Source organism: Aulostomus chinensis, chromosome 4 (genome assembly GCF_037954235.1).
Source record: "Aulostomus chinensis isolate RoL2024-O1b breed Wild chromosome 4, RoL_Achi_v1.0, whole genome shotgun sequence".
Lineage (NCBI taxonomy): Eukaryota > Metazoa > Chordata > Actinopteri > Syngnathiformes > Aulostomidae > Aulostomus > Aulostomus chinensis.
In genome coordinates, this window is record NC_141323.1 from 3,819,369 (window position 1) to 3,833,545 (window position 14,177).

The 14,177-nt window shown below is 46.2% G+C and overlaps 2 protein-coding genes across 7 annotated transcripts in view; both read left to right on the top strand.

Annotated features, from left to right (window-relative positions):
- The first annotated feature begins 1,988 nt into the window (after positions 1-1,988).
- Positions 1,989-8,034, top strand: trmu (tRNA 5-methylaminomethyl-2-thiouridylate methyltransferase). The gene is made up of 11 exons (XM_086201137.1): positions 1,989-2,211; positions 2,369-2,534; positions 2,609-2,715; positions 2,801-2,923; positions 3,041-3,213; positions 3,335-3,388; positions 3,476-3,542; positions 3,614-3,714; positions 3,814-3,958; positions 5,236-5,318; positions 6,584-8,034. Exons 1-11 carry the CDS (start codon positions 2,130-2,132, stop codon positions 6,725-6,727), a joined length of 1,245 nt encoding a protein of 414 aa, XP_086057263.1. The 5' UTR covers positions 1,989-2,129; the 3' UTR covers positions 6,728-8,034.
- A 191-nt stretch (positions 8,035-8,225) lies between these two features.
- The window catches only part of celsr1a (cadherin EGF LAG seven-pass G-type receptor 1a), an 88,858-nt gene continuing 82,906 nt past the window's right edge, over positions 8,226-14,177 (top strand). For all 6 annotated transcript variants that reach the window (XM_086201131.1, XM_086201130.1, XM_086201132.1 and 3 more), the window contains exon 1: positions 8,226-12,332. In XM_086201131.1, coding sequence (XP_086057257.1) covers positions 8,798-12,332 — 3,535 coding nt within the window. In that variant the 5' untranslated portion in view covers positions 8,226-8,797. The remainder of the gene's footprint in view (positions 12,333-14,177) is intronic.

The window sequence follows — 14,177 nt, forward strand, 5'->3', positions numbered from 1 at the left end:
TGCCTCGTCTGGTGACCCCCCAGATGACAACGAAGCCGTTTTAGCACCTCCAGTGTTTATTTAGCCCCGAGGCCGAATCCATCTCCTCACATGTTATGTCATAGAACTGAGCGTGCAGGGGAAGAATGGTGGTGGTGTGGGCTTACTGTTGACACTGACTTCACCTGGTCCCTGACTTTGAATTAGATAAAACTGAACTGCCTAACTCTACCTGAGCGAGTAAGATAAACAGACGCTATGGTGGCAGCGGCAACACAAGTCACCGCATGACACGGATGACATAAATGTTCAATAAACACTTTCACGCGTGCATTTGAATGTCACACAGACTTGAAATAGAAACTGTATATATCAATAATCTTGACTTTCAAAGCCCACCTTAGATTTAGTCTGTGCCACTCAGTGCTTGGGGTGAATTGGTTCCTTTTCCGTCTAACTTGCAGGAAAACCTTGGAAATTCTTATCAAAATTATAACACAAACATTGCCTGTCAGACTATTTCTGTCTCATGTGCTGCAGGGGTCGTGTGAGAGGGTCACTGAAGATTGCAAAGTTTCAGCCTGTTGTGACGTTACAGACCAAATGTGACTGAATTCCACAATGCATTTTTAATTGAACATCTTTGAATCCATGTGAGCCTTTCAACCATAGACATGTTGAAATTGATTAGTTGGAGCTCACCCAGCTAAAATGTAGCTTGCTGCTGCCCTCAAGTGGTGATGAAGGTACGTTTGAGTAAAAATAAACTGGATCATGTCTTCATGTTGTGAGGAACATTGATTTTCTTCTTCCTCTGGTGCGCAGGGCAGTTTTTTTTCCACCTGAATGGACAACATATTGGACTTGATTCTGGCTCTGGTGTTGGATAAGGTCAAAGGTCACAGTCACCTCATACTAGGGCCGTACCTCAGGAACACATCGAGGGATTGTCTTCAAATTTAAGAGGAACAGCCTGTGGCTGGAGGATGAGCTTATTTCCAGCATTTTCACATTCAACACATTCATACTAATCAGACTCTTTTCCAACTACTTACACTGAGTCATTTCTAAATGTTTACACCGTTTCCAGTGATTTTCAAGTTTTTTTCCCACACAAAATTAAATAAACACTCTTCAAACTTAAAAAATCAGACTTGCAGTCCACTGAATGCCTAAAAAAAAAAACTTTATTACTTTGGTATTCTCATACATAAATTATACAATATTCAGCAAGTTCAATTTTTCCAGTCTGCAATACAGTCAGTTTTTCTGCACTCATGTTGCATTACCATCAAGAAACACTTTTTCTGGTTGCATACAGAGTTGAATAGGCCGTTCTCAAAGCAGATGTACAGAGGTGAACACAAGTATAGTTAATAACAATAAATTATGGTCCTGGTTCTCATGCAGCCTGCAGGGACACAATATAGAAGAGCGTCGCAAAACTGCTGCCATGAAAAGAGTTTGTACACACTTCTTGCCCCTTTTCCTACCATGTATCACTAGTTTACTTCATTTTTTTGTTTAAGGAAGAGATGGAGTTATCAAAAAAAAGTGAAATTCTGGAATTTGGTCCCACGGCCAGAGCTAAAGTACAAAATAGTTCAAAATAAGGACAAAACAAATTTTAAATATGCTCATGTTAAACAAACATTTGTGAGAACCCCCCCCCCCGTGTGTATATATATATATATATATATATATATATATATATATATATATATATATATATTAATATAAATATAAACAGTATATACACACATATATATAAATATATCTTTCTATCTATCTATCTATCTATCTATCTATCTAGCTATCTATCTATCTATCTATCCATCTATCTATCTCGTGCTCTCTCGAAAGATAGATAGATAGATCGATAGATAGATCGATAGATAGATAGATAGATAGATATAAATATTTTATAACACCATGATATTTACAGTATTACAATACTTGCGCCACCACAAAAGGTTCCACTTGGGCATGGTTTGCACGTCGGACATAATTTCAACACGGACTACCATGGCGGCTCCTTCACGCATAGTGACAACCATTCTCCGTGGTTAAGGAAAAAGTTAGCTAACTTTCTTTCTTTCAAAAGAACACATCTTTATCATAGTACAGTATAGTCTCTCTTTTTTTAGAAAATGGGTTTTACACGTCACGTCGTGTGCGCCATGTCCGGCGGCGTTGACAGCTCCGTGGCGGCGCTGTTGTTGAAGAGAAGAGGTGAGACATGAGTGTGACACCTACCGACAAATGTGTTCTTCGTAGTAGTTCTTTCAGGCGCAGAAACTGCTCTGCTTCAGGAAGACTCGGAGAACAGTGAGCTCCTTTGTTTGGTGAAGCCGCTGAAATGTTGCATTTTTTCGTCCTTTATGTGAAGGTTACAGCGTCACAGGAGTTTTTATGAAGAACTGGGACTCCCTTGATGAAAGTGGTGTGTGCACCACAGAGAAGGACTGTGAGGACGCCTACAGGGTGTGTCAGACCCTGGACATCCCCTTCCATCAAGTGTCTTATGTTAAAGAGTACTGGCATGAGGTCTTCAGGTGTGTAAGCCAGACTTTAATGCGTTAAATTTCTTATTTATATGAATATCATCTGTGACCTTTGACCCTTTCAGTAACCTTCTGAAGGAATACGAGAGGGGCTGGACTCCAAATCCAGATATCCTGTGCAACAAGCATATAAAATTCAACCACTTCCACAAGTATGCTGTCACAACTCTTGGTATGTGCTCGTGTTGTTGACCAAAACGATTTCTAGGAGGCGTCACAAAGTTGTCTTACATACGGTGTGGAATCATGGTTGGTAGGTGCCGATGCCCTGGCAACCGGCCACTACGCCAGGACATCGCAAGAAGACGAAGAGGTCTTTCAGCAGACGCACACCCCGCCACCCACCGCGCTTTTCAGAAATCGCTTTGAGATCCGAAACCGTGAGTGTGTGACTCCTCCTGACACAATCGCTTCTCGTAAACTAAAAATTTACCCTCCTTCTTTGCAACTCTTTTTTTTTTTTTTTTCCCGCCTCCCACGACTTCTGCCACCACCAGCGGTGAGGCTGTTCATGGGAGCCGACTGTGTCAAAGATCAAACCTTCTTCCTCAGTCAGGTCTCGCAGGAAGCCTTACGACAAACCCTGTTCCCACTTGCCGGACTCACCAAGGAGTACGTGAAGAAGATCGCCGCTGAAGCTGGCTTTCACCACGTGCTGAAGAAGAAGGAGGCACGTCTACGGGGGGGGGGGGGGGGGGGACGCACGATGTCGCGGTTTGAAATTCATGCTGATGTTTAAACTTTTTAATGAGGATCTTTGTAAAAACAAACAACTGTTAATGTCCCCTCAGAGCATGGGCATCTGCTTCATCGGAACGAGAAATTTTGAAAACTTTATTTTGGAGGTTAGCAGTCATTTCTTGGATTTTTCTTGTGTGTTTTTAAACCGTTGCTTCCTTGATTCCTGAGCTGATAGACTTTTTTTATATCAGTACCTAGAGGCTAAACCTGGGAACTTTGTCTCCATCGAGGACGGGACTGTCCTGGGACAACACAAAGGTCTCTTAAAGTAACGTAAATCCCTTTAAAGCTACTTTTGCTTCGCGGTAATGTTTGATCTGTTGTTCCAGGCTGGTTCACCCTGACGCTGGGCCAGAGGGCGAGGATTGGAGGGCTGAGAGACGCTTGCTTTGTCGTGGACAAAGACGTCACCACCAGGGACGTGTTTGTGGTGAGCAAATCAGTCCATCTCCCTAAAGTGTCGTCGTTTTTGTTTCTCTTTATTTAAAGTGAGGTCGTTTTTGTTTCTCTTTATTCAACCCTGGTTCAGGCGCCGACCACCAATCACCCGGCTCTTTTCCGTGACACGATACGAACGGACCGCTTCCACTGGATGACAGTCGACCCACCTCCGGAAATAATCCGGACCAAGATGATGGAGTGTCACTTCCGCTTCTTCCACCAGATGCCGCTCAGTGAGTTTTCTATCCGGTTTCGGAACTGAACTTTTCAATTTGTTGGCGGGATTGGATTGATGGGGAATATTAGAACAGGGTATTGGTACAGGTATCAGAATGATAGTGTGGATCCACATTCCATAAAGCACCATAATCCGACTGATTTGGAGCTTTGGAATACATTTAAATGTTCTACATTTGTGTATACTTTTTCTCTTTTCCTTTGAAAGAAAGGACTGAGTGGTTTATTTAAGCGCTCTGTAACTGTAGAGAGACTTTAGTGATGGAATCCTTTCCAAAACTTAACTTAAACTGAGAAAACACCAGGGTCTTGTTTAGTGAAGCAGGATTAGAGGGTTAGCGAGCTTCATCCAGGCTCATCTCAGGATTTTCTGAACCATGAAGGTGGCTGACTTTAAGAGAATACATCACAGTGCTCACATCACAGTGCTCACATCAAAGAGGTCACATGCTGCTCTGGAGCAGGCAAAGGAAATGAGACTGGATCCATCACATCTCATTGAGCGTGCCAGCAGACGCTCTGATTGAGGGAGATTGACAGAAAAGGCTGTGTTGTGTTTCCTGTTCAGAACCTCAATGAACACCGCCCATATTTTGTCTCCCCTACAGAGAGAATAATTGGTATTTCCCACTTCGTGTCTCACCCAGACGTAGTCAGTGAAACATCTCGCAGTCTGACTGCTGTTTTCACAACTGGCTTATTTAGGAATGAAAACTGACAGCAATATTTGATATCACTGCCTTTAAATACGACTCATCTCGGCCACCCATTCCTTTAACGGTGGACTAATTAACTGGGATGAGAAAAATATCTGTTAATTTCCAGCTCTGCCTGGCCTGCAGCAAATGTGGATGAAACGGATATGCTGTCGTTGGTTTGAGTGACATTCGTGGTTCTCCACTTCTCTATGGTGGTGATTGGTTGTCTCGTGCTGGCTCCGCCCCTTTTTGTGAGCGCGTACACAAACTATTGTGGTACTGCTTATCTCTCACTGTGGTTGTTTGTGTTGGCTGCTTTGTAGCACAGCCCGTGTTCTCATGCTGAATATACGAATGAACCGAACTGTACTTTATAGCCTGAAGGCCACGTCACCTGCTCGCTCACGTTAGCAGTACACCTGGATATTAACATGGTTCTCGTTTACAGTCTGAATTGGTTTCAGTTTTCCTAAAGGTCCCCAACCCGGTTTGTAGTTGACAGGAAGTCAGACATATTTGTTTACTACACAAAACCTTCAGATTGTGTAAAAAGGAGTTTTCTCTGTGTGTTCCAGTTCCCTGCACCGTGACTCTGAACATGGACGGCTCTGTATGGATCTCACTGTCCCAGCCAGTCAGAGCTCTGACACCTGGACAGGTAACAGCTGACACACACTTACTACACAACCTACTGTAGTGCACACAGGCATAAGTGATTTCTGCACTCGCTGGCCACTTTATTAGGTACACCTGTTCAACTGCTCCTTCGTGCAAATCTCTAACCAGCTCGACTCACACGGCAGCAGCTTAGTAAGGCCTGTAGACGTAGGCGAGACGATGTGCTCGAGGTCAGACCGGCATCAGAATGGCAAAGAAAGATGATTGACAAGTCTTTCAAGGTGCCGTGGTTGTTTGTGCCGGACGGGTTGGTCTGTGTATTTCAGAAACTGCGGATCCTCTGGGATTTTCCCACATAAGCATCTCTACAGTTTCCAGAGAATGGTTAGAAAAAGAGAAAGTATCCAGTGAGCAGTGGTTGAAAATGCCTTGTTGATGTAACCTTGAGGCGGGCGGCTGACAGGAGCGGAGCACCATACCGGACAACTCCTGCCTGCTAACAGGAAACTGAGGCTCCAGCTCACATAAATTGGAAGTAATAGGCTAGAAAAACCTTTCCTGGTGTGATGAGTCTTGATTTCTGCGACACCATGCAGATGTTAGGGTCTGAATTTGGCTTTCTGTCAACAGTTCAGGTTGCTGCCAGTGGTGTGGGAGATGTTTATTCGTCACATTTCGGGCGCCTTAGTAGCAACTGAGCACGGTTTAAACACCTCAACCTACCTGAGTGTCGTTGCTGACCACGTGGAACCCTTCATGACCACAGTGGACCTATCTTCTCATGGCTACTTCCAGCAGGATAACGCACCATGTCACAGGGCTCAAATCATCCAAAACTAGTTTCTAGGACATGACGTTGAGTTCGCTGGACTCATGTGGTCTCCACGGTCACCAGCCCTCAGTCCACTAGAGCACCTTTGGGATGTGGTGGAATGGGAGATTGGCAATCATGGATGTGGAGCCGGCAAATCTGCTGCAGCTGCCTGACGCTGTCATGTCAGTATCTCTGAGGAATGGTTCCAGCACATTGTTCATTCTGTGCCACGAAGAACTAAGGCAAAAGGGGGTCCAGCCTGGTACTGTCCAGGTGTACCTAGTAAAGGGGCAGGTGAGCGTGGACCAACCACTCAGGGTGCTTTAACACAATCTGGCACATTCATACACTTTCGGCAAAGGCGTCAGGGGTGACAGCGTTAGGAGCCTTCTGATTACCTGACGACGACCTGCTCTGTCTCCTGAGCTACCGCCACGCCCCCCAGTGTAAATGAGAGAGTGTGTAAAGTCCTGTTGTACTTCTTCCTCCAGTATGCGGTGCTGTACAAAGGGGACGAGTGTCTGGGGAGTGGTAAGATCATTCAGCTGGGGCCCAGTGAACACACACTCCAGCAGGGTCGAGAGCGTTTGCTCACAGCCGCCCAGCAGAAGGAGACCCCTGAACCGGCCAGCTGAGGTGACCCGTCGCAGCGCGGTGCTGGTGGAAGACCGTCCCGTGTACCCGGTAGAGCTCATCGTGATTGGGTTCTCTCCTGCTGGTCGTGACATGCCAGCAGTACTGATGAGCTCTTCTGTTAGCCGACCAGTGTTAGCTTAGCTGGTGTTTGGGAGTGACGACCGCATGCTAACCCGGTGGTTCACTCAGTAATCGGCACTTCCGTATCTTCAAGGAATCAAACTTCTGAGCCCATCATTGCAGTTTTCTGACGTATTATTGATGCACAGGAAGTGAGGAAGGTGAGGCTCATTTGTGACAGCAAATGCATCTGGTTTTCTCTTGGTTATTTTGTGTCATGTGACTCTAATATCTCCCCCTCCAAAAAAAACTTTTATCCTTGTTGCTATTCTTCAAACTCCTGCCGCCACCAGTATTGATCTTAACAGGTTATTGGTGATCAGCGTCGGTCTCAGGATCCGCGGCTTTTAGAGTCGACAAAAATGAAGCTACTTTGTTGTTTTAAAAAAAGAAGAAGAAGAAGAAGCTTTGTGGGGGTAAAACTGAGCCAAATGTTTGCCTTGGGCTACTAAAAATGAGATGCTAGTTTCAGCACAGCTTCGTTAGTCCCTTTTAAATCTTGACACAGAGAAATATATTTGAACCTCTTCCTCAACTGTTCTGTACAATAATTATTTTTCATGCTCATTTTAGATTGACGCAATTTAATGCTTGGAAAGTGCCTTTTCTGTTAGGTTAGAGAAAAAAATCAACGAAACTACATTTTAAAATCAGGTGAATGCAACTCATTGATGGAGGTGTCAACTTGTTTTTCTGTTTGTGTGTACTGTAATTTTATGTCGCCTCACCTTCGTTTTGTTAAATTCGCCACTGTAGATTTTGATGTGGACTTTTCTGGTTATTTCGTGATGCGTGAACACGTGTTTCAGAGAGTATGCGGTCACGAAAACGCTCTCAAAGAGTGGAAACGTGAAAGTCGTGGTTTTGTTTCATTTTGGTAAAATATGTTCATGAACCCTGACAAGCATCCGACCACAGGGGGGCGCTGATGCGCAAGCTAAACCTCCAGTTGTTCTGCAGTCAGCCATTGTCATGCATATGCTATTTACTGGACCGTCACGATTTCATCTTATTAATATGCAAATTAGTCACCATAAAGTCTTGAGTTCCCAGACGGAACTCAGATTTATCAACGCAGTTTTTTGTTTTTTTACTGTGCAAAATAAGAAAAATGTGAATAAGTCGAGAAAACAACCGCTTTAATGAGAGATCAAAAGTTGTAGGAAAAGAGTGAACTGTTGTGTTGATACCTCACTTTTAACTAATAAAGGTAATAAATATACTCTAAAACTGTGTCTCTACAACGTCACAGCGGAAGTCTGTTGAATGAGATATTTTATTGAAGTGATCAGTTTATTGGACGTCCTTGCTTGCTCCAGTCTAGAACTTTATTTGGAGGGTGCAGGTTAGTTGATTCATCGAGTAACATGCAAACATGCAGGTGTATGTGATGGATTTGAGTGGTTTTCGTCCCGTGGGCGGAACCGCAGCAGTTAATTCCAGCGGTGGTTTCATCTCCTTTCAGTCTGTCTCCCTCCGCACCATCACTGCTGCCGAGCATTTGAATAAACAAAAGTTGAGAGGGAGCGACTCTCCATTCGGAATCTTCCAGGCTCTCACACCATTGCCATAACAATGCAGTTGCGCGGATTGGTCACCCGGTCAGGACCACTTCCTACATCTCCATGAGAAAAAAAAAAAAAAAAAACCTCTCCTGTGAAAGCGTCCCGGAGGGGGAACCCAGCAGGTTTATGGTAATCAGCCTCCGAGGAGGAGGAGGAGGAGGAGGAGGAGAGCTACGGAGCCATTTTGTCGTCATTTTAAACTCTGTGTGTGAGAGTGTGTGAACGCAGCCGATGCGCGCCGTGGATACGCTGACACTATGGATACCAGGCGACTTTTTCCACGTTAAAACTTCAGCATGAGGGGGAAAAGTAAAACGCGGTGCTGGCAGAGGGAGAGTTAATGCTTTTTCCGAGGAGTTTGGGTTTAGTTGAACGGGATCTGGCATGTTCACAAGCATGGATCTATCGATGTATTGGATCTGGGTTTGTGTCCTGTTCAACGTGCCGCTCACGGGATGTTTGGAGATACACCTTTCGGAGACTTTACAGCCCGGGTCCATCCTGGCAAACCTGTCGCTCGGTCCTGGATGGACTTATAAACTTGACAGGACTTTTTCCCCGGTATTCATTCAAAGCTTCCTCCAACTTGGGAAGCGCAGCGGAGTTCTCCGCCTGTCCCAGACTTTGGAGTGTGCGCACACGCCGGAGAACCCCGCGCCTGTTCATTTTAGAACAGGTTCCTTGACATCTGGTGATGTTATTCTTTCACGTTTTAATGTCTTCGTCCATGGCCAGGACTGTTTTATCAAATACAAGAGAAAGAACTCGTCGGGTAAGCCAGATATTCACATTAAACACTCTTTTAAAGCGGAGGAAACTTCCTGTGTCTCGGCAGGTTCATTACTTTTCAACATAACTGAACTTCTGCCTCCATTTACGCGGAGCGTCGCTTTTTTGGACACTGTGTGTACTGGAAAATACTTAAATGCAGTGTTCAGACAAGGGGGTTTGTTCCCGGACAATGACCTGTGTCTTCCAGGACGGTCCCAAGTGGATCTGCAATGCGCGCTGCACAGCTCCTCAGCCAGTCGAGTCTCCGTGCAGCTAACGCTCATAAAAGTGCCTGAACAACACGGATCCCTCTCAGAAACCGTCCCAAGGCAGTCTGGAGAACTGACCCGGAGAGGCAAGCGACAGGTCAACACGTCACCCCAATTCCAGCTCCCTAATTACCAGGTGTCAGTACCTGAGAATGAGCCTGCAGGCACCCGAGTCATCACGCTGAAAGCCACTGATCCGGATGATGGGGAGGCAGGGCGGCTGGAGTATGGCATGGAAGCCCTATTTGACAGCAGGTCCAATGACTTTTTCACCATTGATTCTCAGACAGGCGGCATAACAACTATCCAGTCACTAGACAGAGAAGTCAAGGACACACATGTGTTTAAAGTCACAGTGACTGACAATGGCACCCCGAAAAGATCCGCCACGTCTTACCTCACTGTCACTGTGAGTGACACAAATGATCACGGCCCTGTGTTTGAGCAAACTGAGTACCGGGTTAGTATCCGGGAGAATGTTGAAGTGGGATTTGAAGTGATGACAATCCGAGCCACTGACGGGGACGCTCCCTCCAACGCCAATATGATTTACAAAATTGTCAACGGCGATGGCGTAAACTCTGTGTTTGAGATCGACCCCCGGAACGGCCTGGTGAGGATCAGAGAGCGACCGGACAGGGAGACCAGGGCCAGGTATCAGCTGATCGTTGAGGCCAATGACCAAGGCAAAGACCCAGGTCCTCGAAGTGCCACTGCCACTGTCAACATCTCTGTGGAGGATGAGAACGACAACTATCCACAGTTCAGCGAGAAGCGGTACGTCGTCCAGGTCCCAGAGAACGTAGCTGTCAACACTAAAGTCATCCAGGTGGAAGCCACTGACAAAGACGAGGGCAACAACGCAAAAGTTCACTACAGCATCATCAGTGGCAACGTCAAAGGACAGTTCTACATTCACTCCCCTACTGGTGTGATCGATGTTATCAATCCTCTGGACTACGAGATGATTCGGGAGTATAATTTGAGAATTAAAGCTCAAGATGGTGGCAGGCCTCCGCTGATAAACGGCACTGGTATGGTGGTGGTGCAAGTGGTGGACGTGAACGACAACGCCCCCATGTTTGTCAGCACGCCTTTCCAGGCTACTGTCCTAGAAAATGTGGCCGTTGGTTATTCTGTGATCCACATTCAAGCGATCGATGGGGATTCAGGGGAAAACGCCCGTCTGGAGTACCGGCTAACTGACACCGCTCCTGGTTTTCCATTCACCATCAACAACAGCACGGGCTGGATTACAGTGAAAGAAGAACTCGACAGGGAGACCACAGAGTTCTACACCTTCGGCGTGGAAGCGAGGGACAACGGGATCCCTGTGATGTCCTCCTCAGCCAGCGTCAGCATCACGGTGCTCGATGTGAATGACAACGTGCCCACATTTACTGAGAAAATCTACTCGCTGAAGATAAACGAAGACGCTGTGGTGGGGACCAGCGTGCTAACAGTGACGGCTCTGGACAGGGACGTCAACAGCGTGGTGACCTATCAGATCTCTAGCGGGAACACAAGGAACCGTTTCGCCATCACCAGCCAGAGCGGTGGCGGTCTTATCACATTGGCCCTCCCCTTAGACTACAAGCAGGAACGCCAGTATGTGCTGACAGTTACCGCCAGTGATGGAACACGCTATGACACGGCTCAGGTTTTCATCAACGTGACCGACGCCAACACACACAGACCCGTTTTTCAAAGTGCCAATTACCAGGTGATGCTCAGCGAAGAAAAACCAGTGGGCTCCACTGTGGTGGTGATCAGCGCAACGGACGAGGACACAGGAGAAAATGCTCGCATCACGTATGTTATGGAGGACAATGTTCCTCAGTTTAAAATTGACCCGGACACTGGTGCCATCACAACCCAAATGGAGATCGATTATGAAGACCAGGCCTCCTACACGTTAGCCATCATTGCCAGGGACAACGGCATCCCGCAGAAATCTGACACCACCTACGTGGAGATTATCATCCTGGATGCCAACGATAATGCTCCCCAGTTCCTTAGGGATATCTACCAGGGGGCTGTCTTAGAAGATGCCCCTGTCTACACCAGTGTTCTCCAGATCTCTGCTTCAGACAGAGATTCTGGCTCAAATGGCAGGTTGAGTTACACATTTCAGGGTGGCGATGACGGCGATGGAGATTTCTTCATCGAGCAGTATTCTGGTATCATCAGAACTGCTCGTAAACTGGACCGGGAGAACGTTCCCGTGTACAACCTGAAGGCCTTCGCTGTCGATAAGGGGGTTCCCCCTTTAAAAGCAGCTGTTTCTGTTCATATAGTTGTTCAGGACATAAATGACAACGCCCCAGTGTTTGAAAAGGATGAGCTTTTCATTGATGTGAAGGAGAACAGCCCCGTGGGGTCCGTTGTGGCCCGAATCACCGCCACTGACCCCGATGAGGGCACCAATGCACAGATCATGTACCAGATTGTAGAAGGGAATATCCCAGAGGTTTTTCAGCTGGATATTTTCAATGGGGACCTCACCGCACTCACAGACCTGGATTATGAGACCAAAACAGAGTATGTCATCGTGGTCCAGGCCACCTCGGCACCACTAGTGAGCCGCGCCACCGTGCACATCCGCCTCGTGGACATGAATGACAACAGGCCGGTGCTGAAGGACTTTGAGATCATTTTCAACAACTACGTCACCAACAAATCCAACAGTTTTCCATCAGGAATAATTGGTAGGGTACCGGCTCATGACCCGGACGTGTCAGATAAGCTGCGCTACAAATTCGAGTCTGGAAATGAGCTCAATTTGCTGCTGTTAAATGAGGACACGGGGGATCTGAGGCTGAGCAGGGACCTGGATAATGACAGGCCGCTGGAAGCACCCATGACGATTTCCGTGTCGGGTAAGGCATTTAAAGAAATATCTTTCTGTGTGGGAACTCATGCCTTTCATGTCAGCTGCATGTGTCAGTATATGTGTAAGAAAGAAATTTGAGTCGGCAATCAATTTCTTTTCCCCTGTTGAGTAGAGACAGAGGGCAGGTTGTTGACTGTTTGCTGCAGGCTCTGCACAGGATCCGGTTGTGCTGCTTTTGTACCATTTAGGTGATGAGTGTATTGAGTGCAAGTGGCAAGAAAAACCCACTTACGTAAGTATGAGGGTCTGATGTTGCTGGTACAAACTGGAATACACACTTGCACATAAGGAAGGCACAGGTAGGATTTCCCTCCACGAGGGCTATAGCCAAGGTTTTGGCTGCGGGACCTTGTGGTTTGTGTCTGTAATAGAGATCTGACAGTTCCTGCCTTCGTGCTACAAGGTCATGCTGAAAGAATTTGCCTTTTCCCACTACAGAAGCAGACTTTGTTCTTTAAAGTTAAAGATTAGACGACTGCAAACACTTCACACCTGAACTGGTTGGGTTACACGCTCGCTAATCACATTCAGAGGTGGCAAAAGTACACACATTGGTTTCTAAAGAAGAGGTACCGATTCTGATGTGAGAAAGACGGTAAAAGTACTGATTCAGCCTGTTTATGCATGTGAAAGTAAAGAACTTTAGGCTCTTAGATGTACTCAAAAGCATAAATTAAGTCTTTTTTTTTCCTGCTCCACCTGCCATGGCGGCTGGTCCACTTTCACGCATGCCACTGGCACAAACATCTTCACCGCACTAGACTCAATTTCTCTGCGGTCGAGTGTCTCCAACTTGTCTCTGTTGTTCTTTTTAAGGAGGGAATACGGTGGGTGTCTTCTTCAAGCTTCTCTACCTTAGCTGGACATCTGGTCCCCCTTTCTTCTATACATTGTGGCAAGTTTCAACCTCGGAGAGCGCCCCCTTTTGTTTCTCTTATTTTGGCCTTTTGTTTGTTGTGCATTAAAACTAGAGAAAAGGAACCTGTGTTTAAAATGTACGGAAAGGGAAATACAGATTTTGCATTCAAATGTAGTAAGTGGGAGTGAAAGTACTTGGAAAAATCTACTTGCCTGCTCTCATCACACCACTGCTGTTGTGGTATAAGTTGTGCGACAGTTAACAAATGCTAGCATGCTGCAGGAATACAAACATACAAATGTGCTTCCAGTGACCATGCTGCTGCTGCAGCGGGTCCATCAGTCTAATCATGTTTGTGGTTATTTAAGACCGGATCAATATGACAGCCGTGACCCTGTCTCTCCAGCAGTGAGAGCAACAGTGGTTCATCAGGTGGTGGAAGGCCCTCCCCAGATGTCCCCCCCCCCCTCAAACAAAAGACAGACTGTCCTTTTTTCAGAGCTTTATTGGTGTTATAGATGAGCCAGCGAGAAGAGGGTGAGTGTGGGGGTGACTGACCTCAATAGTGGCAGGACTTACAGCCCTCATTCACCGCCTCCTGTTTGTCAATAACAGCTGACAGCTCTCGCGGTAGCCCTGACAACAGTGACCTCATGATGGTCTCATCGGGGCGGTCAGACCTCCCTCTTCATCAGTTGAAATACATTTAAGTGCATTCAATTCAAGAAAATGCACACTTTTGCTTTGAAAACACCCCCCCCCCCCCATTTTTGTTGGCTCACCCTGATGTCAAGTGTTAGGTAACCATTACTAATGATGTCTTGACCTTTTAACCCCAGCCTCTTGAGAGAGGAAGGCTTGAGGGGATTGCTGTTAACAAGCTCTCTGAATCACGTCAGTTTGTCTCTCTTTGGGTCGAAATATTGTTCCTATATTCTTAAGCAGTAGCCAGATTTCTTTTTTTTCTTTTTA